Source organism: Rousettus aegyptiacus, unplaced genomic scaffold (assembly GCF_014176215.1).
Source record: "Rousettus aegyptiacus isolate mRouAeg1 unplaced genomic scaffold, mRouAeg1.p scaffold_m13_p_6, whole genome shotgun sequence".
NCBI lineage: Eukaryota > Metazoa > Chordata > Mammalia > Chiroptera > Pteropodidae > Rousettus > Rousettus aegyptiacus.
This window is the reverse complement of record NW_023416309.1, coordinates 12,856,360-12,881,305: the sequence shown is the minus strand read 5'-3', so window position 1 is coordinate 12,881,305 and position 24,946 is coordinate 12,856,360. Positions and strand designations below refer to the sequence as shown.

At 33.0% G+C, this 24,946-nt stretch overlaps 1 protein-coding gene across 5 annotated transcripts in view; it reads left to right on the top strand.

Moving 5' to 3' along the window:
- Nucleotides 1-24,946, top strand: part of ADK (adenosine kinase) — a 448,271-nt gene that overhangs the window by 356,849 nt on the left and 66,476 nt on the right. For all 5 annotated transcript variants that reach the window (XM_016130815.2, XM_016130816.2, XM_016130820.2 and 2 more), the window contains 2 exons: nucleotides 13,634-13,669; nucleotides 21,915-22,029. In XM_016130815.2, the coding sequence (XP_015986301.1) occupies nucleotides 13,634-13,669; nucleotides 21,915-22,029 (151 nt within the window). The remainder of the gene's footprint in view (nucleotides 1-13,633; nucleotides 13,670-21,914; nucleotides 22,030-24,946) is intronic.

Here is a 24,946-nt window from a genome sequence, read left to right as displayed (position 1 = left end):
AAGACTATTTTCCTGATTATTTGTGTGATACTTGGAAATAAGACAAATGCCAAAATCTTTTATGGTAACTTCCCAGAGCAGCACAACTGCGTATATGGCACAAGATATGGATTGTATAAATGCTCTCACAGAAGACATCAGACCAGCAGTTTAGTTAGTTTTGAGCTAAATGTTAGATCTCATTCTGGAACATCTTACTACACATAAGTAGAAAGATTTTTTTTTTTTACATTTTCAAATAAGATTCTTTTAAATTAATTAGTTGAACTCATTCAAATGCACATTTATTTAATTCAACTATGTGTAAGGCACAGTTCTAGATATGATATAAAAATTAGTTCCCAAAAAAGTTCATAAAACTGGGGAGAGAAATAGACCATGTGAATAAATTATAACGCATTATAAGAAATAGTGTAGTAGAGACATATACAGAGCACTAAATTGGTCCATTCTGATCCCAGTAATGAAGTTTGAATCACAAGAAATCAAGTCATTGTTAATCTAATTCCAGAATATGTCTTCGCTTAATGTAGGTGAGTGCTTTGTCCTTATCATTTGGCAAATCAAAAAGGATTTATTATCTATTCTGTGCAGACCAATATGTTAGATGCTTTGAGGATATAAAATCAAAAAAAAAAAGTGTTTCTGCACTGAGAATTTATAATCTAGAAGTAAAGATAAGCTATACAAGTAACTGTGTTTCCAATCTGTACACAATTGCCATAAGGAAACCTTTACAAATTGGGCAAAACTCTTTTGCAGTGCAGAAAGTCACTTCTGGAAGTAGGGAGAGGAGAGGCCATGAACACTTCAAGAAGGCTTCCATTAAGCAGAAGATGGCTGAACTAACCCTGGAGGGATTGGAAGGATTTTGACAAGGGTGGTTGAAGGATATTCTAATTCATTTAGTGCCTACATGTGCAAGGTGGCATGAAGGCAGAAAAGCCTGGGGCATGTTCAGAGAATAACAAGTATTCTAGTTTGAATGGCATCTGGTACATGTATAAGAAAATAGTAAAAGATCGGGCCAGAAAGAAAAAGTAGGGCCGCATTTGGAGGACCTTTGAAAGTCAGGCTATGGAACTGAGACTTTTATCTGGAAGCTGTAGGTAGCTTTTTCAGCAAAGGCTAATCAGAGTTGATATTTAGGAAAATAAATCTAATGGTTTTGTGCAAGGAGGTATTTAAACTGACTGTGACTGGTACCAGAGATTGGTTAAGAGACTATAGCAGTAATCTAGGCAACAGGTCAAACCCAGGCCTAACCTAGGTTTATGTCAATAGGAATGGAAACAAGGCTATTGACGTTATAGGCCTTATGCTTATAAAATATATTTAGCAGAACTTAGAAGCTGTCCAATGCAAAAAGAAAGAAAGTGTCAAAGGGACTCTGGAAGTGAGGCAAAATATCTGATGCTAACATCAAATGACAGGAATAAGGGAAATTACCCCTAAGATGTAAAGAAAGACAAGATTGACAAGTCTATAACTGAATTACTAGGGAAACACTGTAATTAGTGAATTTAACAAATGAGAAATAAGACAAAAAGAAAGATGATAGGGAAAGGGAAAGAAGGTATGTAACAAAAAAAGTAAGGAAGAGAGCTTCTCGGAGATGGCGGGAAAATTCGAACTCTAAAACATCAATAAAGTCCCATTTCTCACCTATTAAATTATCCATTGGAATTGGAAGATCCAAATGATAGAGCTTGACATGCAGGAGTTAGTGGGAAAAATCAACTAAAGACCCAAAGGACCAAAATATTTACTCAGCAAATGAAGAGTTGTTGGCAATACAAAGAAATTTTGAGAGTGATTGAAATTAAACCTATGAAAGAATAAAAGGAAATGAGTACTCATTTTCATATCTTAAAATAATTGTTCCTAAATTTTCCACTATGCAGAAATCCTTCCCTTGAGAAAAGAGATCAAGTCCTATTCAAAAAGGTCAAGAAGAAAGGCTGAGATTGATAACCAACGAAAAAAATTCTGAAATGGATGTGGGCGAAAGCCACTTGTAATACTAAGCACAATAAGTCAGAATTATTATTACAAAATCTCATCTGTTAGCCCAATCACTTTATAATGTTCAGGATAATAAAAATGCCAGTATGTTACTACTTCTGTGCCGTTACCTTTAATTTCCTATGTACTCTTGATACCCAACCTCATCCTTTGACGTGGAGACTTCAAAACACCTAGGGCACGTAGTAGGATTGGTTAATGTGTTGTCTCAGATTCTAACAAGAGGTTTAAGAGGTAGACAATTCTTGATTCTAGTTTATAGACTGAAATGATTGGCTCCCATTTTATTATCAAATGCAGTATGAGCTTTTCAGAAGTATTCACTCTTTTCAACTTTAGCTCTTTTTCATACAGCAAGGGTAGGTGAATCATGCTTTCAATTTAACATTTATTGAATACCTACTACATCTTTGTTGGGTGTTTTTCTATCACCTTTCTGTGATTATTTTTGTAATAGCCTGACTTGTACATTTGACTGATTTCTTTTTCATAAACATTAGATTTTTTCCTTTAACTTTTTTGTAGTTTCATTATTGTTGGTTTTTTTTTGTTTTTGTTTTCATTTTGTTTTTTTGTTTTGTTTTGTTTTTTCCTTAAGAGACCTCTGTTAATTGTGACTTCCATAGCTATCCTTGCTACTTCCTGCTGGCCATTGTGAAAATTTTAAGATGGTCTATATTGGACTTGTTTCTAAGACAGCATTACAATACACTCTGTACATAATTATTGCGAGTCAACTGTCAAGAAGGAAGAAAAGAATACTGAGTATTGGTGATATTTTGATGGGATGTGTTATATGCATATCTATAGGCTAAAATTCTGACCTGGGAGAATTAACTTTTTTTTTCACTAGAGGTAGGAGACTAGGTGCTTCTGTTTTACCATATTTTCTTATATTAATAAATTACAACGTGGACCTGTAAGTTTCTTTTTTTATTGTATCCAGTAATATTTTGGACTGTGAATATTGCTGGGATTTCTAATTCTGTTAGCTCTTCTCCCTCAAAAGACCAAGGGACCCAAGAAATAGGGGAGCTTTGAGATACGTTCTGCAGTTAGAGTCAAAACAACTAGAAACTGAAACTCTCTTTTTAACATCTGTATTCTGCCATATCTCATACTTTACCCTTGCCAATTTTCTCACAGTAAAGTGTGAAAATAAAAACTATATGTTTGTCCACTTCTGTGTTTTATATATTTTTTGTTCTCTTTTTGTTTTTACCTTATTTTTAAGAGGTAATTTTACAAGACTTTTAGGCTAGAATAAGGGCCATTTGAAAAGTGAGGTTTATAGTGTCAGTGATTAGCACACCCTGACAACTTGGGAAATACTGTGCATGGCATATGGAATATATAAAGGATATTGTTGCACATTTGAACTAAGAGAAAGGAATTATTAGAACGGAACTTAGCAAGAATACTGATCTCTCCCCATCTGAGATCTTCCCTTCCTGTTTTTGTCTTAATGTTTTGCACTTGTCAGTAATGTTCTCATTGTCCCACCTAAACATGAATCTAAACTGATTATTTATCTTGTCTTTTATTGTCTTTTTATTAATATAAGTGATTTGGTTTTTAGTTTGTTTTCTTGTTTTGTTTTGTTTTGTTTCTCAATGAATGAAGGAAATAAGACCCATCAAAAGATATACATTTTACTTAAGGCTAGCAGTTGAGAGCCTGCTCTCCATAGAACCTTCACTGGTGACTCAGTACAGAAGAAAAAAAGTCTATTTTGAAACTTATAATATCCTACTAATAGCATAATGCAGGAGTTGGCATTATTCTATTAGTTTTAAACTTTCTCTATAAAAGTCCAGGTAATATGATCTCTGTTGAACTATTCAACTCTGCTATGATAGCACAAGTACAACATAGTATGCAAATGAATGTGCATTGCTGTGTGCAAGTAGAATTTTATTTATAAAACCAGGCGGTGAACTAAATTTATCCTGCAGGCTGCTAACCCCAGGCATAATGTATTGATCATATTGTAGTAGAGCCATCTGTTCGTTGAAAGAAAGGACCAGACAAAAAAATGTAAAGATTTTATTAGCTATCTAGAGCTTTCTAGTTAGTAAGACAAAAAGCAAGAAAATGATAAAAGTATAGGTTATATCAAGTATTAGAGGGTTTAGAACTGAGTAGAGTTCTTCAGAGGGTTTCAAATATAGATTGCTGGTGAAGTAAGATGTGTATGATTGAGTACAGCAGCTATAAATAAAGAAACTATATCCTTTGTTCAGTAAGATATAAAAGCAATGTGTGAGATGCTTAATATAACTTGTTAATCTATCTTGTCTTTGCCCTGATAAATAAGCTTTTTTAACCAATAAAGAGAGATTTGTTGAATGTGCCAAAATACTTTAGGATCTATACTTTAAGATGGATCCACACTGAACTTCTGCTGGAAATAATAAAGAAATAGGGCTAGATTTATCTTCCCTCCATAAATAATGTAAAACCAGACCAAAAAATAGAACAACAGTTTCCATATACTATACAACAGGCGACACAGGAGGGTGATCCCTGTGAGAAAGGAAACAAATGAGGGAATCCTCACAATTGCCATAGCATTCTGCTTAAACAAAGTTTCCGATATACAGTAAAAAAAGGGGGATTCCAAACCCAGTGGTCCAACTGAATTGAAACAGAGTTAAGACTTTAAGAAGACCAAGGTGACTAGAATTTGCAAGAGAAAGTACCAGACAAGAGAGAGCTACACAGAGACAGAGCACACACACACTAAATATCTGTAGAGGGTCCTCTGGAGTCGTCAGCTGAATACTGATAAGCACATGTATGTGAGGAAATTATTCAAGGCCAAGATTCAAACCTTGGCAGAGTATTCCTCAAATTCACACAAGGATGATAATAGTTTATGTCTCCAATAGCCAGAGTGGAGAAATCTCTAAAAAATGGAACATTTTATTTAGTAATATCAGAAAGATATTAATATCAGTAGGAAACCAAATTAGCTCTAGATTAAAGGCTACTCTTATCTCACCCAACGAAGCTTGAAAATAGCCTGGAAAAGATTAGACTGTTTCCAGGTAACCTAACTGAACTTCAGAATAAACCTCAAAAATATAGAAAGAAACAAAAACTCCAGGACCCAAAAGCACTAAATTTATAATTTCTAGCATCCAGTAAAAAATTACCAGGTGAGCAAAGAAGCAGGAAAATAAAACCTATAATGAGGAAAAATATCAATCAATAGAAATGGATTCAAAAATGGCACAGATATTAGAATTAGTTGACAAGGATTAGCATTTCTAAATATATTCTATATTTCAAGAAGGTAAAGGAAAGCATAAGCCCATTAAGGAGAGATGTGGGGAAAAAATTTAAAAAGATCCAACATCTACAGATCAAAATTGTATTGAATGGGATTAGACAAGAAGAAAAAAATAGTAATTAGCAATCTTGAAGACATAGCAGTAGAAACTATTCAAAATTAAGCACTGAGAGGGAAAGAAACTTTGAAATCAAACAGTAACAAACTTGTGACAACCTTAAGTATATATATTTGGAGTTTGAGGGAGAAGGAGAGAGGACAGAAAAATAGTTATAAAGGCTGAAAATATTCTATTCTAAATTTGATAAAATCTATAAACCCACATATCCAGGATGTTCAAGGAACATCATCAAATTACATTAAATCAATGATAAAGAAAAAAATCTTAAAAGCAGCCAGTTTTTTTTAAAGATACATTATATACAGAGGAACAAAAATAAGAATGACTGTAGTCTTGTCATCTGAAAAAAAACACAAGGTAGACCATGGAGCACTGAGAGAAAAAAATCGTTGATCTAGGATTCTATACCCAGCATAAATATCTTTGAAAACAGAAAATGAAATACTTTTTCAGACATATAAAAGCTGAAAGAATTCATCAGTAGCTGACCAACACAGACAATTCAAAAAGCCTCAGATCCAAATGCTAGCTATAACAATTACCTACTCTGTGGTCTCGGACATACTATAATCTCTCTGAATCTTCAGATTTCCATCTGTGAAATGTAAAAAATACCTATTTTATGTAATTTCTATGATAAATAAAATCAAATGATAAAGAAAATCAACATTCATCGAGTGCCTCTTTTGTGTCAAGCACGTTATCTCATTAAAAATGAAAATAAAATACCAAATAAGAGGACTACTGCTCTGAGAATTTTCTTATGCTATTATCTCTTTTACTGAAACTGAAAAACTTGAGTTCTAAAAGTTAGCCTGAATAACTATTCAATCAAATTTTGATGAATTAAAATTTTTTTCTAACTTTTCCTTAGTTACTACCATTAAATATGCTTAAAGGTGGGAATGAACATCTCTCCTTCCTATAATACACATCTCAGCTAATAAATTACTTTGTGAAAGGGTTAAATATATTCGAAACTAAACCTAATTTTTTTGGCTTGTGTTTTGGCTGCCTAATGTTCTTTTTAGTCACATTTATTGAAGTATAATTTATATACTGTCTATCTAATTTTTATTATAAACCTATTGGATAGGGGCCACGAGTGTCTTTATAGCTTATACATTGCCCCACAGATTTTTTTGGCACTCAATAAATGTTAAATAATATTTCTATTCAGTATTCTGCAGACAGGAAGCATATGGTAATAAATGTCACAGCACAGATTGAAAATCTCCAAAAAGTTGTATGTTATATTCCTTGGAAAAGCCAGTACAGATATTTTCGTGAATGAAATTTATTTTTTAAAAGGGCTCCCAGGCTCATATTTTACTTAACGATTTTCTCTAGTCTTCATTTACTTTATTTACAAATTAAAAACTTTTCCTTATTAGAAATAGTATATTGAAAATAGTATAACACTAATGCAGTCCCATAAGAAAGTATATAAATGATTTTGTAGAGAGCATAAAGAAAAGATAATTCATAGTCAGAAAGACAGCATGAGGAAAAATTTAGAGGCTTAAGTAACATCTTTTATGATATATTGTATAAAAATAAATATTAAATATTAAATATCAGCATGACTTAGAGGTTTAACACTACTTAAATACCTTACTCTAATCTCAGTAAGATACAATTGCTTCCCAATAACAAAAGACATTGTAAATTAAAACTAAACTTGATGCCAAAAGATGAATTTTGTGTAAAAGATAATATATCCCAGTTTATCTGTATTGAAGAAATAGTTAACCATAATCAATTATATAAAACTAGATAGTATGTATCTAAATTACCTTTTCATATTTGCTCACCCTGTGATCGATCTGTTGACCATGCTTTGATTTTGTGAGGATTTTTTTAAGGATTAACATAATTTGAATGAGAAAATATCTGAATTTGGCTGTGTTACTAAGTCTTGGGTTCTTCATATATAATATGTGGATAGAGAATCCAGGCATAGTTTAGCTTGGTGCCTCTGACTCAGATTCTTTCATAATACTATCATCAAGATGTCAGCCAGGGCTGTAGTCATATTGCTGATAAGAGAGGTTTGACTTCCAAACTCTCTCACGTGGTTATTGGCAAGCCTCAGATCCTCACTGGTTGTTAGTCATGAGGTACTCATGACTAGAGGTACTCACAACATAGAAGCTTATTTCCCCTAGAGTGAGTGCTGAGAGAGATCATGTAAGCAAGGGGATGGTTGAACAAGACATCACTTTTGTCATGTATTTATTAGAAGCAAATCACTAGATCCAGCCTAGTGATAGGCTGAAGGAGGGAATTGTATAAGGATTTGAATACTGACAGTCAGAGATCATGGGGAGCCTATTTAAAGGCTGCCTACTATGCATATGATCCACATATAGGCCAAATCATTGAATGTATTCTGGTTATCTGGAACTTATTTGTTTAAACTATCCAGAGATCTTACCAAGAACTTGAATTCAACAGGCAAAATGACTTTACAGTTTCACATTAAATATTTCATTTATTCCTAGCAACAGTCCAGCGAAATAGGTATTGTTGGCCTCAATTTCATTGACATAAACTGATACACTGAGTGACTTGCTCAAGATTTCATAACAAGTGAACTGTAAAATTGTGATCTTTAGCACAGGTCTTCTGATTCTAGGCCCTTTTTGTTTGCCTGTAACTGCCTCCCGACCACTACTATCTTGCATTTAAAGCCTTTCAAAGAGAGCATTATCCGTCTCAATGTGTACTAATATATGAATTTTATGTTATATATAGAGATGTTTATACATAGATTTATAGAGAGCAACATTCTGCCTTGGACTCTCATCTATACCATGCCATTTAAGATTTATAGTATTGTTTCAAATGTTATTGAATCAAAGTCTAATAGCATTGTAAGATCTGCAACAGCTGTAGCAGTGAAATAGTATCTGTTATCCTAAAACTATACTTCGGAGTTAAAAACTTATTGTATAGAAAGATGAACAGACAAAACAACAGAACTGTTTTGGTGTCTCCATTCCCCTTTGACTTTTGCCAAAGTTCTAGAATCATATGAATTGAGTAAGGACCGTGGGGATTCACAATGAATTTTTTGCTTCCTCCTTGCATTGGAGAAAAAGTAGTTTGTTTTGGATGAATGGTTTTTTCTCTATGGATAGTCAAAAGTTACCTTTCTTTGGTCCTAAGTTGGACCTTTTCCCTTTTTGCTTCAGTTCATTAAGTTTTTGCCTCCACACAGGAATCCTCATGTCTGAGATTACAGAGTAGAGTGTTATAACATAAGCAAGCAGATAATAGTTCTGTGTTCAGTAGTTCAGACCAGGAAATGAGAGGGCAAGGGTTATAAGATATGGTAGTGGTGATAATTAGTTTATACCTTTCAGCTCACCCTGGAAAAAGAGGTGAATTTTTTAAAAGGCATTTGCTACCTTCTCAAAATAACTTTGTGGTGTAGTAAGCAGGAAGATAGAAAACTACTTTCTTGACAGAAGCAAAATAATAGTTACTACAACTAATTAAGTGAATTTAGCAATCCAGGATACAAGGTAAATATACAGGAATCATTCATATTTCTGTAAAACTGGAAATAAATCATTGGAATTGAAATAAGACTATGGATGTTATGGTTTTAGTTTAATATTGGCTACAGATAATTCTACTTTGTAAATTAAAACTGGGATGTTATCAGACAAAATGTAAATAAAATAGGTTTCTCCTCAATTGAATGCAGTAGTTCTCCTTATCTGAGAAGGGTATGTTCCAAGACCCCTGACTGATGCCTGAAACCATGGATAATATCAAACATATATACTATATAATATATACTGTTTTTTTCCTATACATACATACATAACTACAACAGCTTTAATATATAAATTAGGCATAGTAAGATTAACAATAACTAATAAGATATAACAGTTATAATAATATTACTTTAATAACAGCTATGTGAATGTGGTATTATTAAGTAAAATAAGGATTACTTGAATGCAAGCACTGCAATACTGTGGCAGTTGATCTAATAACTAAAGTGACTACCAAGTAATTAACGGGCAGGAAGCCTATACACGATGGACAAGCTGGACAAAGGGATGCTTCCCATATGGATTGGATGGTGCAGGACCTTGTAAGATTTCATCATGCTACTCAGAATGGTGCTCAGTTTGAAACTTAAGAATTTTTTAATTCTGGAATTTTTCTTTTAATATTTTTAGACTGCCCATTGACCATGCGTAACTGAAACCACAGAGAGCTAAACCGTGGGTAAAGGGGGAACTACTCTAAAGGAAATATTTGTCTTTTATACATATACATAAACAAGCACTTAACTTTCTCCATTCTTAAAGAAAAAGAAATCCAACAAAAAAAAAGGAAAAAAAAAAGTTTCTCCATTCTTACATAATCTGAGAATGTGCTAAAGAATGGTTTGCTAATCCCTTTATCTAAGCTCTTAATGTAAATATCCCAGGGTTTTCATTAACCGTGAATTTCATCTTTTTTTTTAAACCTGCACTCAAAAAAAAAAAAACTATACTTGGTTATTGTTTCACTACTACCTTTTTTAGCCTGATTGGTGAAGCAGCAAGCCTACTGCAAACCCTAAATAGCGTGGTGTAGATGAGAGTCTAAGACTTTAATTATATGTCATTTTATTCGCAATACTCAATTCCAGGAAAGAAAAAATGACTTTGTTGTTGTAAAAGACATATTATGTGAGTATCATTCATTGTAAACCAAAAATGATACTGTATGATAGCATAGATGACAGTGGGAACTGATTCTAAAATGTGACCTGAGAAACTGAATAATAGTGAAAGTTATCAAAATGGAAAGAAGTATTAATGTGAAATCCCGCCTTCGCTGAAGTACTCTTTCCTGGCCTGTTTGATTTTGCCTTTGTTGCTTGTCATGCATGAATGAAAGTGCTACTCTCTCAGGGGAGCAGGAAAGCTTCTGTGTCAGTTGTTTATTTCCTTAATCCCTCCTTCTTTGTGATTTTTGATGTCAGATCTAAAATGGAAAGCCTGTAAATATAATGATTATCACATGGATAATCACCTGCATTAGGAACCGCCCTGCTTCTGTACTCTAACCTTAGCTGTTCTCCACATGTCACATCCACTCTGTGGTTGGATTTTAACCTGACTGCTTCATTAGATTTGTGAAACTCAGTACGTGGCGCCCTGGGGCAGCACAGATGGGGACTTGCTTGTTTTCTTTTCTCACTTTTATTGCAAAAGGCACACTAAAAAGTCCTTTTCAATTTAGTGTGATCAGTTCACTTGGAATTACCCCTGATATTTGGAATGTGCCTTACTCTTCTGCCCACCATGTATGCCCCTTTTTTCTTCCCTACTTTATGACTTTAATGCCTTTTCTTTCTGTCATTCCATGCAGTGAATCCGAAGACTAAAATTCTGCTTAAAATTCTTCTGGGTCAGGCTGTTGCCCTATATTGTTTTATTTGTTTTGCTGAGAGAGAAAAATAAATGTTCCATCGATGTATCTGCAGACACCTTCAGATCAGAGGTTAGCTGTGGGAAAGTCTGCAGTGATGTGAGCCATCTGCCTTCTCTAATGGAGCGACTTGGGGGCACCAGTCCAAGATCAAAGGAGGAAGGTGGGAGGAAGTTACGAGATAAGATCTTTTTAGCCATAGAGCAAGTGCTTAGCTTTTCAGTGACAGGGCACAGCTTTGCGAACCTGTGTGAAGGGGCTCTAAAATAGAAAATGGAGTTGACTTTTCTTCAGCATGTCCTTTCTCAGTCAGAAATATGCTGGCACTTGGGATAGTTTACAGATGGGGAAGTGTCCTAGGGCCTGGTTTCCTTAAAGAATAGCAATCTGACATTTCTATGTGTATCTTACAATTAGTCAGTTCTACTTTACCATAACAGATCACAGTTAATTGCTGCTTAGATTTCTATGAGCAAAACTAGACATTAAAAAAGCAATAAAACTACTATATGTGAATTTTGAGTTTTTGCGCCTTAGTGCAATTTTAGTCATACTGATTCTTCACACTGGAATTCTTTCATCCCTCTGAAGGTTCCTTATAAATAAGTGGTTCCAGCTGAGCTTTTCAGTTATCTTTTTCATATAAGAATTAGCTTGGTTAATTCTTGAATTGGACAGCTTGGAAAAAATGCTACCTTGATATCTTTTGTACCAATATTACTGACTATGTGGTAGACACGGTTCTATTGTAAATAAATTGTCAAAGAGGCTAACTTTGCTTGCACCAGTTGTCAAGACCATAATTGAGATTTTTTATTTAATCTACATTACTGAGGCTAACTCGATAGCCTGTGCTTCTCTAGTGAACAACCTAAGGAGTTGTACTTTCAGTTCATCACTTTCTATTAACTTCCATCTTCAGCTATAATCATCTATTTCAACCTTTTTAAACCCTCAAAATGGTTCTTTAAATCTTTGTTATTAGTGTATTGGATCATAATTACATACTTACTTTTCTCCCCAGTGTTTTCTTTAACATGTAGATAGTACCCAAATTTGTGCTAGAGACATCGACTATACTTTCTGCCTTACATGGTTGGGTACAGCAGTCGTTTTAGCTGGGTTGGATCTGCTCACTACTCGGGCTCAAATCCCATCCTTCTATTAATATCTCTTGGCAAAGATAATTCAGGAGGAATGTAAGTTAAGATGTAGAGGCTCTTGACAGTTGTCTGCAGTTTTTTTCATTTTCAAGGGGGAAGTGGAGTTGAAAAGTAATATTGCCTCCATTTTCTGTATCAGTCCTAAAATTAAAATATATGCACAAAGCAAAAGGTAAAGAAAAAGAAAAGATTTATTTGCACAGATGTGTTTTTGTCATTCGATAGCCTGTTATAAGGGCATTATGGTACGTAATAATGTTCATCAGCTTGTACCCTTAAGATATTTAATATCTAGAAAAACATTGTGTATTAAAAAACTTAAACTATCTTTTTTAATGTTCACCTTTTGTTACCCAGTCATCTTATATCAAAGGAAAAGAGGAGTTTGTTTAGATTGTTTTTTATGGTAATTTCAAATGGACAAAAAATGGAAATACTGAATATGTCTAGATTTAAAAGTTAACATTTTGCCATTTTTACTTCACTTTAATTTTTTTAAACAACTTATAGAGTTAATTACATATATCATGCCATTTTATCCCTAAATATTTCAGGATTAACTAATAAAACTTAAGGACATTTTTCTTACCAACTTGATGACTCTTGATCTTATCTTATTCCCATTTCATATCCAAATTTCTCCAGTTGTGCCAAAAATGTCTTACATAGCTGATTTGTTCAAAACATTTTTCCTCTCCCCACTTTATTGTGGCATTGACTTTTTGAGGAGACCAAGCTCTTTTTCCTGTAGAATATCCTACCTTACGAATGTGTCCATTTGCTTTCTCAGTGTATCATTGAACTTGTTTCACCTATCCTCTATGTTTTCTGTAGACTGCAAGTTCTTGAATTAAAGTTTTGATGAGTTCATTTAAAAAAATTTTTTTTGGTCAGAAAACTTTATATGTGATACTGTGTAGTTTATACTGCATCATCACAGGAGGTACAAAATATTTGGTGGTCCCACCATTAATGATAAGTGATAGGATCAATTTCTGAGTTAAGGTGATGATGGCAGCTTGATCCTTCTATTATAAAGTTATTCCCCATGACCAACATGTAATCTGTGATGTTTTGATTTCATGAAATACCCAGTTTGCCATCATCTTTTCACCTAATGAATTTAGCATCCATTCATGACCCTTGCCGAATAAATCTCATTAGAGATTACAAAGTAGTGATTTTTCTGAATCTATACATTTACTAGCAGGCATTCTTCTCTACAGAAGAGCTTTCTGAAAGGTATTGTTTTAATTAAAAACATAACCACCAGCATGTTCCTTAGGTTTCAAATGATTGTCTTTCTTTTTGGGGGTCAAAACACCTGAACTCACTGTGACAGCTACAGTAAAAACATGCAGTACGTCTTCTTTATTCCAACTTGTGAAGTGTGTTGACATTATGCTGCCCTTTTTTTTATACCAAGGAAAAAAAGAAATCTTTTTTGGTGTAAGAATAAAAATTGAACTATGCGAGTATATTGAGATAATTGTGTAAAAAAAAGACTGTTTGAATGAGTTTCAAAATGGACTATTTCTTCATTACCTAGCACTTTATAATTAACTGTTCTTTTTTTTTTTATTTCAGGAAGCTGCCACTTTTGCTAGAGAGCAAGGCTTTGAGGTGAGTTAACCCACAATTGCACACTAAACAGATCCTAAAGGTTTTTTCTAGCTGATAATGAAGTTCTTTTGGACAGTGATTGATGTGCTATTATACTCTCAGAGCCTCGCAGCAGTTGCCATGGAAACTTGGCAGTCGTCATGGTTTCTTTGTTCTGCCAGCACAGTGTTATGACGCACTCTGCTAGGTCTGCACCCAACATCGCCTACAGATGTTATTTATTGAATTTTGAAAAGCCTCTTGGGAAGCCAAGAGGTTGGGCACGGTTTCAAGCTGCCTCTGCAGATATGGGGCCTGTCAGTTTGTTCAGTTAAAAAGCTACCTCATTAGCTGCATTACATTTTATAAAGATTCACTGCTAAAGCAATGGTGAAGCAAGACTAAATAGTGAAATATAATGTCGTTTAAATAATTTCAACCCTACCACACGTAGATTATCATTATGCAAATTAATTTCCAAAAGGTCGTACTTAACAGTTGTTAGGCACTGATTCATTTAAATCTTGCTCATATAAACTTCCTGTTTGAATCTTGTTTTTTTCTTTTGGGGGGGATTGAGGGGAATGAGAGGGTTCATGAAAACAATATAAATTTTCTGAAATTAAATATTGATAATTGGCTTTAATTTCCAGGTCCTGATTTTGTTTTTCTGATACGAGTGTTATTCTGTCAAGATTCAAAACTCCATGTGGTTTCTGTTGGCAAAATTAACAGACAAAACCATGTTTTTATCTATAGAATATCATCTTCTAATCAATTGTTAGAAAACACTGAACCCAGGTTAATTGATGAAATTAACTGTTTATGAGTTTTATGATTATCATATTTATTGAGCCAGCACTATGTAGAATGCTGTGTTCTATACTCCAACTTGGAATGTAGCACAGTAGTTATTTTTATAAAATTTAATCTGACTAGAGCTGAATATAGAAACTCTTTGCATGCTCAGTATCGTCTATCATCTACAGAAGCTGTGAGCATCGAATGGATATATTATTAAGCTCACTTTGAACTCTTTAGAGAAAGGTGTATGAATTTGTGCTGGAACTATTATTTAAATATACTAAAGGCGGATTCATTATTGAGCAACAAAATAATACACATGCACGTTATCCATGTCATAGGACTAGACAACCATAGAGCTTCCTCTTCTTGGAGGAAGACAGTGAACATGTGGTATAAGTATTCTAGTTTCAAGATTCTGTGAAAAAATATATCAGGGTAGAAAACATTGCCTCATAGTACTTGATTATTGGAAACTACAATAATTTCTTTGAAATTTGCTTTTTTTTTTTTTTTACTATATGTATTCTCGTGAATATAGGGTTGAGTCACAGATAGAAGAAATAAAGATTTCCAAGTATTTATTTATCTAATTTAAATTTGGCTTTGTAATTTTCCAAAATGACAATTGCTATACAAGACTAATGTTAAATTTTAATGTTAAGAAATTGATATTCTCTGTTATTTCAATTCTTCACAGATAAAATATTGTAGAACGTAAATTTTTATCCTGTTTTCTATGCTAACACTAAAAAATGTATTTTGATTCTAGAAAATAACCAAATTTATAGATGATTAGAAATATAACGAGTTACATAACAAATGATCATGATTCTGTAGTACCTAGAAAATAATTTTTAAAAAATAGTTTCTGAAGGCTGACTAATTCATACTTTTATTGACCCCTTGAGCTACATTCTTTAGGTATGCCTGGTTTAAATTCAGTCTTAGCAACAAACTACTTTTTTTATTTTCTGCTAAGCAGCACCATATTAACACTTCCATTAGTTTTTATATATTGAATCTAAACTTGTTTTTAGATTGGGTTATAATGGTATACATTATCTCCTGACATAGCTAAACTGCTCTGTTGATGATGTTGACAGTGATATGTTAGATTGGATAAAACACAATGTCTTGATGTGTCTGTCCCTAAAATATAATAAGCCTTGCAGAATATATGAGTCATGAGTAGAATAACTTAAAGTAAGTATAGTTAATAAAATATAATCCATGTATGGAATGCTGTCTAGAGAAATTCCATGATTTTTAAATGCCATTAAAGATTTTTAGTTCATTAGATAGTTATATGAAAACATTGGTTCGAATCTTGGTATTTTAGAAAATCAAATAAAAAGCACTATCTTAACAGTTTAAGGTCTATGGAAGTGTGTCAGTGCCCTCAAGTCTAGTGTGACAAAATAGACAGAATCTGCATTTTATCACTCCCAACTTTAATTTTACCTCTGAATTTTGAGCACGAATCGGGGTGGGGAGGGAATGAAAAGATTAAAAAAGGAAACATGAGCATTTTTTTTCCCCGCCAGCTAGGCCATCCTGCACTGATATTCTGTTGTATATCGCAGTCAGTTCCCAAAGCCGCTGAGTATTGCCATTAGTGATCTGTCTGCTAACAGACCAATCCAGATGCCTCTAAAAATAACCAGTGTTTATTCATCAGGAAGTTATCCTCTGAGGCATTGTTTATGATATTCTGGTTAACTTCTCTGCAAATTTTAGATAATCTTTCTTTTAAAAAATATTTAATCTTTAAAATGAATTGGGTAATTTTCAGTAAGAAGAGGCAGCACAGGAGGGCACTGGAGAATGAGATAAAAACTGAAGCTGGGCAGAGCACAAAGCAGAAGAGAGAGGATTTTATATATATATGATAGAAAATTGCATAGTGTCTGATTTAAATGACAGACCTGCTAAGAATTTAAAATGACAATTCTTGGGGCAAAAAGTTTCATGAGGCCTTTTATTATTCTGGAAAGTCAGTTCAGACTGCAATGTGTTTTTAAATCTACTTTATCTTGAACTGAACTGATTAAAGGTTTATATTTTTAGAACCTAACTAAAAATAAGGTACTTAAAAGCATGTTTCATTATGAAGCCTTTTAAAAGCTGTATCAAAAATTCATTTAAATTAAAGAAATACAAATATTCTCTGTATTTTCATTCTCTGTGCAAGAGTATGTGCTAAACGATTAAGAGAATTCATACTTTCTCTGCTGGATTATTTATTCATTTTTATTCCAAACAACAAATTTCACTTCCTTGTTTCATATGTCTAAGATATAGTACTTCTGACTTCAGAGGAAACAAATCAATCCTTGTCTCTTTTCCAGCTTTCTCCACAGACCCTGATTCTACTCAGAGGATTCCAGACTTGTAGTCTTTCTCTGACTAGTAAATACTCTATCTTACATGACTGAGAGAGAAAAGTATTCAATCGTGCTAGCCAATACGGCACCCACTAACCACACGTGGCTATTTAAATGGAAACTTATTAATATTAAACACAATTTAAAATTCAGTTCCTCTGTCTCACTAGGCACATTTCAAGTGCGCTGTAGCCTGTAAAGCTAGGTACTACCACTTTGGACAGTGCAGATATAAAACATATACATCAGAGAGTGATCAGCATGGGATAGAAAGTTCCCAGGAAGTGTTCAGGAGTTGTTGATTCCCTAAGAATTCTTCAGGATTTTTCTAAAGTTTCTGTGTTCTTCACAAATATAAAGAATACAGTGAATATCACCCAGAGTTTCTGTAAATAAAACACTAAGTCAGGTCCTACTGGCTAAGAGAGTGCAATGCTGTTTTCCCAGGTTACTGCATCCCAAAAGAGGACAGTTTTAAAAGATTAAGTGAAAGAGAAAAATTAGTCTTCCAGTTCTCTTCATTTAATCATTTATTCATTCAATAAACATATACTACTGAGTACTAGCTATATACCTAACATACCTAAAACTACGATAGACCCTGAAGGCAAGGCAGAAATGACCAGTAGTGGACTGTGAAAGAGAACATGGGAGCGGTTCCTATTTTGGATATGATGGTCATAAAACAACTCTCTGAGGAAGTAAAAACTGAAAACTACAATTATCTAGCTATGACAGAGAAAAAAGCAAAACAGGGAAACAAATTTCAAACAAAAGGAACAAGAGTAGAAGGCCCCCAAACAAGAAAGAACATAATATACTATGTACTCCAAGAACTGACAGAAGGCCAATGTGTCTGGAATGGAGTGAGTAAAGAGGAAGTATGAGATAAGACTGGAGAGTAACACATCATATCAACACCATAATTATTATAGGAGTTTCTATTTAGAAAACAAAACAATATGGTCTGGTTAGGTGGGGCGATATGTAGGAACATCAGAATTGGTATTCTGTAGGAGTAGGTAGATTGTTATACTATGGTTTAACATTTGCATTACCAGTTTGTTAGAAATGGAATTAGGAGAGTATACTCTTTAATTTGGAAGACAATGCTAAATTTAAGATGTGTAAACACCAGTGACAATAAAAGCATAATTTAACATTTATAAAATACTTTGTAATTTATAAGACCTTATTCCATATTTCATTAATTCATTTAATATTCACACAAACCTTTGAGGATACATAGACCATGTATTGCCATGTAAATGCATAAAATAAAAAATAGCCTACACGAGTTCTACAAAGTATAAGCTAATACATAATGGAGCCAGAACTAGAGCTCAGCTCTCTGAGTTCAGTACTCTTTCCTATATAAACTACACATCTTTCTCTCTCATACTCTAATGTGTTGGAAGAAGAGGCTAGATTTCCAAATGTCCTTGGAAAATGAGAAATATCTTGACATTCAAAATATTGATATTCACTAGGGTAAAATACAAGCCAGAATAATTAGAAAAAAAATAGCAAACTTGAATACGAGATCAGTAATGACTTGTGAATGTAACAGAAAAATAATTTAGGATGAATGTGCTATTGTTTGTGATGACAGCAGAAAGCACATTGCTAAAATTCATAGAAGTAGTTAATCTGTAGGTAGTTTGGAATAGTGGCTAAGAGTGTAATCCCTGAAGTCAGACTTTATGAATGCTAGACCTGGCTTCATCATCTAGTATACTTATGACCTTAGGAAGTTACTTAACCTCTCTGTGACTCAGTTTCCTCATCTGTAAAATGAGGATGTAGTACTAGTACTTATTACCAGGAGTAATTGAGATTTAATGAGTACTTTAGAGCTATATACATGGCTCTTGGTTTCTGCATCTATAAAATAGGCATATAGTAATAATATTCACTGACTAGAGAAGTTAGGATTTAATAAGCACTTTAGGGCTATATACATGGCTCATAGCTTCTACTTCTCCCCCATGTCCTTTTTATCCCCCTTATTATAGACCATAATTGAATTCTCAATACTTAAAGCTCTTGAGGCCCCTTTCTGGAGATTTGAGGGAGAACTCAGGATGTGAAAGTTTTGGAGAGTATTAAAATGATTTTCAGTAGAGGAAAGAAATTAATATTTATTAAGTACTTAGCATGTGCTAAATATTACATTAACCTTTTTCACTTGCTTTATTCTCTTTCACCCTCACAATTATTTTTAACTCTTTATTTTGAAAAATTTTAGACTTAGAAAATTTGCAAAAATAGTACAAAGTTCCCAGATACTTTTCACTTCACTTCTCCTAATCTTAACATCTTACATAACCAAGGCATAGTGATCAAGTGTACTTGTCAGTCATTTTGTAGAATGTCCCTCAACTGGGGTTTGTCTGATATTTTCTCATAATTAAGTTGAGGTTATGCATTTTTGCTGGAAATACCACAGAAGTGCTGTGCCCTTCTCAATGCATCATATTAGGGATGTATATGATGTCCCGGTGTCTTATTGTTGGTGATGTTGACCTTGATCACTGAGTTAAGATGGTGTTTGTAGTTTATCCTCTATAAAGTTACTGTTTTCTATTTTGGATACAATGTGTGAATATTAAATGAATTAATGAAATGTGGAATAAGGTTTTATAAACTACGAAGTATTTTATAAATGTTAAAGTTAAAATATCACCATATTTTGAGACTATTCAAATATCCTGTTTGCCCACTAATTTTAACATCACTAAATTTGATCACCAAAGTAAAGTGATATCTGTCAACTTTCTCCACTATGACATAACTACTTTTCCTTGTGTAATGAATAAATATTTTAGGGGGTGGTACTTTGAGACTATGCAAATATCCTTATTGTCTTCAAACTTTTGCCCACTAATTTTAGTTTATTTCTCTCCAGTATCTTTTACCATATTTTCTTCGTATTGTATGTGAGGAAATGGAGCCTCAGAAAGGTTTATTTACCTGCTCGAGGTACACAAATCCAAGTATATCATACCCTAAATCTCTACTAATTTCACTATTCTTTTAAGATAGGTTAGCGCAAGTATAAGGGGGAAGAATCTATTAGTGGGAGGGAGGGAGTGATTACAAAACTAGAAATAAGTAGCTTTGGGAAGAAAAAATTGAGGTTTTAAGAAAAGTTTTATACTAGATGAGGATCAACAACTGAGGGCAAGCAATGGCTTCTCAAGGCAGAGTAAGATATTTAGATTTGGTGCTCACTGCTGGTTACCCCAAAATAACAGAGGGGTTTTGTATGAACTAGATATAGATACAAATAGAATAAAATGTAACCATCTATAAGGATTTATGTTTTATATTTGGAAAGTTTATTTCAATCTTGAATCGCCAGTTTTATAAGATTTGAGACATAAGAAAGTTTTCTTTGATTAGGTTACCAAAGCTCCATGAAAAAATATATCTTTGCACAGGATCGGTAGAAGGCAATCGTGGAACCTCATTCTTAATTTATTTCTCATACTACGTCGAAGAAAGACTTCTATTTTAAAAAATGTCCAGTACATGTGTAAGGTGCTGCTCCCAAGTTGATAAAGTGAATCTATTCCTGGAGTTTGCCTCTTATCTTTATTAAATATGAACTGTACTCAGTCATAAGCAAAAATCTTACAGTAGTAAAAATATATGTTGTAAGGAGGTTGGGAGAATACATGTGAGTCATCTTAATTAAATATATACATTAATTTGAGAGAGTGAATACATTGTTAATATGGCATTTTTTTTATCCTTTCGGCTGTTACTAGTCATTTGGATTTTTCTTTTCTTTCGTTTTTTTTTTTTTAACAGGTCATTTGAAATAGTCTATCCCCAAAACTGAGGGAATTTCTTTTCTCATCTTATCTGAGTTCAAGCTTAGTTCTGTTTTAAAATAAGCAACCAAAAGTGGAACAGTCAGCATGTTTGAAAGGTCAGCAGCATTGTCCTACCACAAGAGGCTATTCTTTTCAGAAACAACACCCCCCTGGAATTATATCATGTTAGGTGTAATAGAAGCTCAGCTTCATGTATCATCTGTGATTTCTTAAGTATTTAGAGAACAAACAGCATAAAGGTATTTCACTAAAGATTGTCATACCTTTAAAATTGTCATGGTTTCTGATGCTGTTTGTAACTGTTATGACTTGTCTGACTTAACAAAATTTTTCTGTCCTATATATCCTAATTAATTTGCTTTATGCCACTCAGATACATTTCCCCTCTGGTACGTGTTTCTCCATAACTGATGCATTGCACAATGATAGAGTACTAACGAGTAAAACCATGGGCAGTTTTAGAAGCCCACTGAAGTCATATGTGGATTTTTAAATTATCTAAAATTATTGAAAACATAATTCTAAAATTCCTACCATTAGCTTAAGAGTTAGATTTCAAGTCAATAACATTTATGATGTAAAACTTAGTGGTCACTTCATACACCTAATGTGAATAATAGCATTTGGTCTTCTAGAATTAATTTGTAATTTTTTAAACTTTAGCTTTTAAAATAAATTAAGTCTGTAGAAAATGGTTAGCATCTCTTTCATTTTACTTCTTCGAAAAATTTGACATTACAACTGTGTTATTTCCAGAGTCAGTATAATTATGCTCTGTAAACATTTAAAATAATTCAGTATTCTTTTTACAAATCTTTTATTGGAAAATCGAAAACTGACTAGATATTTGCTGATATTAAGGAATTAATATTTATTTTTAAAATTATGATAGTTATATGGTTATGTTTAAGTTGTTATCTTTCAGATTTACAGATGACATTATATAATATCTGGGATTTGCTTCAGAATAATATGAAAGGTGCATGGATGAAGATACAGATGAAATAAGATTTATCATAAATTTAAAATGGTTACAGTTTGATGGTAGGCTCCTGAGAGGTTATTGTACTATTCTATTTACTTTTGTGTGTGGTTAAAATTTTTAAATAATAGCTCTTAATAGATGTTCAAGCCTCTGTTATTTTGCACCTAAGAGGCTAATCCTGAATGTACTAATAAAGCTTTGCCTTATTGTACTGGTTTTGAGATTTTTTTTCTCCTTTCTATTAATAGACTGAAGACGTTAAAGAGATAGCCAAAAAGACACAAGCTTTGCCAAAGGTGAACTTGAAGAGGCAGCGAGTCGTGATTTTCACCCAAGGGAGTGATGACACTATAATGGCTACAGGTACATTTGCAAACAATGTGCAGATTAATCATTTATAACAATTCTATATTCTTTCTATTATAATTCATTCAAAACAAGGTATTTTTTTTACCATTTATTTTACCATTTTTACCATTTATTTTTCATTTATTTTACACATACACACATACACACACACACACACACAACCACCAATTTGTTCTCTGCATCTATGAGTTTGGGGTTTTTTTTAGATTCCACGTGCAAGTGAGATCATACATTATTCGTCTCTTTCCATCTGACTTATATCACTTAGCATAATGCCCTCACTGTCTATCCCTATTTTCCAAATGGCAGTATTTCCTTCTTTTTTATGGTTGAATGATTGTTCATTTTATATATATGCTACATTTTTTTTTAGCCCTTCACCCATCAAATGGACCACTTAAGTCGTTTCCACGTTTTGGCTGTTATAAGTAATGCTGCAATGAACATGAGAGTGCAGATATCATTTTGAGTTAGTGTTTTCATTTCCTTCAAGTAAATATCCAAAGTGGAATTGCTGGATCATATGGTAGTTTTATTTTTAATTTGTCGAGGAAATTCCATACTGTTTTCCATATTTGGTGCACCAAATTACATTTCCACCAACAATGCACAGGGTTCCCTTTTCTCCATGTCCTCGTCAACACTTAATTCTTATCTTTTTGCTAACAGCCAATCCAGCAGGTATGAGGTGATATATCATCGTGGTTTTGGTTTGTATTGAGTACCTTTTCACATACCTGTTGGCCATTTATATATCTTTTTTGGACAGATGTCTATTGAGATGCCCTGTCTATTTTTTAACTGGATTGTTTATTTTTTTGCTATCGAGTTGTATGAGTTCTTTATATATCAGATCCATGATTTGCAAATATTTTCTTCTATTCCATAGGTTGCCTTTTTGTTTTGTTGGTGGTTTCCCTTGCTGTACAGAAGTGGTTTTTAGTTTATTGTAGTCTCACTTATTTGTTTTTGCTTTTGTGGCCTTTGCTTTTGGTTTCAAATCCAAAAAAAAATATTCATTGCCAAACCAATGTCAAGGAACTTACTAACCCTGTTTTCTTCTTGAAGTTTTATGGTTTCAGGTCTTACTTTTAAGGCTTTAATCTATTTTAAGGTAGTCGTTGTGTATATTGTAAAATAGTAGTCCAGTTTCATTCTTTTGCATGTGGCTGTCCAGTTTACCCAACACCATTTGTTGAAGAGACTGTTCTTTCCCCACTGTATATTTGTGGATCCTTTGTCATAAATTTATTGACCAAAATGGTGTGGGTTTATTTCCAGGCTTTCTAGTCTATTCGATTGATCTCTATGTTTATTTTTATGCCATTACCATACTGTTTTGATTACTATATCTTTATAATATTGTTTGAAACAAGAAAGTATGAAACTTCCAGACTTGTTCTTTTTTCTCAAGATTGCTTGGCTATTCGAGGTCTTTTGTGGCTCCCTATAAAATTTAGGATTGTTTGCTCTATTTCTGTGAAAATGTACCTTTTATAGTTTTTTATTTTAATAAATATATCTACCTTCTATCTTAGCAAAAAAATTTCATTTTCAAGAAGATGATTTATGAAAATTCAGTTGAGTAAATTTACTTTGATTTAACTTATTTACTTTAATATTTTGGAGATATTGTCAATCTAGAAATGTCTTTTATGAAAAAAATAAATTTTAATTACCAAATACCTATGCTCAAATAAAATGAATTTGTCCAGCTATGAACAAATAAAATCCAGAAGTAAGTTACTTCCTCAGTTTTAAATTTGAAGAAGAAACCTCACTTCAGTTTTTTTTAGCCATCTATTTTATAGCACTCATAGTCATAGGAATTTCATCTGGTCAACAAATATTTTATAGATTAAAGTGATTAATATTGTCAATATGATGTTACCTACTGTTAAAGCCAAAATACAAACCTTTTAATTCTGCCTGAACCATTAAGATAAAAACCAATCAATCAGTTAATTAATAATTATTATAAACAGCAATTATTATCTTTGTGTTTATTCAATACTCTGCTAAAATTTCAGGTATGAGCCTTAAAAATCTAACTTGGAAATAAAATTAATATACATCGATATATGAATGAAAAGAAATATAATTATACTTCTTAGTTATCGGTATAGATTGCATGGGTTGTATTGACCCAGAGAAGGAAATCAATAAAGCTTGACAGAAGCTGTTATAGTTAATTTTTGTTGAATTAAATATATAAGCCTGAAAAGTGTCAAAGGAGAAATTATTGTCAAATTTTGGAAAGTAGGTACCCCAGAATTAATTCATCCCAACTTTTTTAGAATTGTCAAAAGCAAGATTCAGAGATTTACTTCAAAAAACATTTGTCTCAAAATAATTCAGTGAGTGGCAAACAGTGAAGTGGGGTTACAGATGAAATGAGATTCATCACGAATTAATAATTGTAGAAACTGGGTGATGGATAGATGGGGGTTGGTCATTATGCTATTACCTCCACTTATGTATATGTTTAAAAATCTTTCCATAATTAGAAGTATAAGAAACAGAAAGACAGAAAAGTAAAAATTAACTTTTCAAATAAGATTCAGAGATAAGTGGGTTTCCAAAGATATATTGATATCCTTGCTAAGCCTTGAATTCTAGGAAAGATTTAAAGAGAGGAGGGCAATCCAGTCAAAGAGGATCATGTGAGAACAGGCACCAGGTACTATACAATGCTTTTATTGTGTGACAGCGAAAGCCAACATGTTAATTTGTACAAGAGAGAAAATAAATAAGTCATGAAAAGATATCCCTGCATTGATAAATATCTGAATTGCTGTCTTCCTATAATACAATTACTATAGTCTGTGCCCTATTCCTGTCTTAGCAATGAACGCCATTTGAAAAAGTGAAAAACATCCAGACTTCTTATCTTATAGAAACTGTCATACTG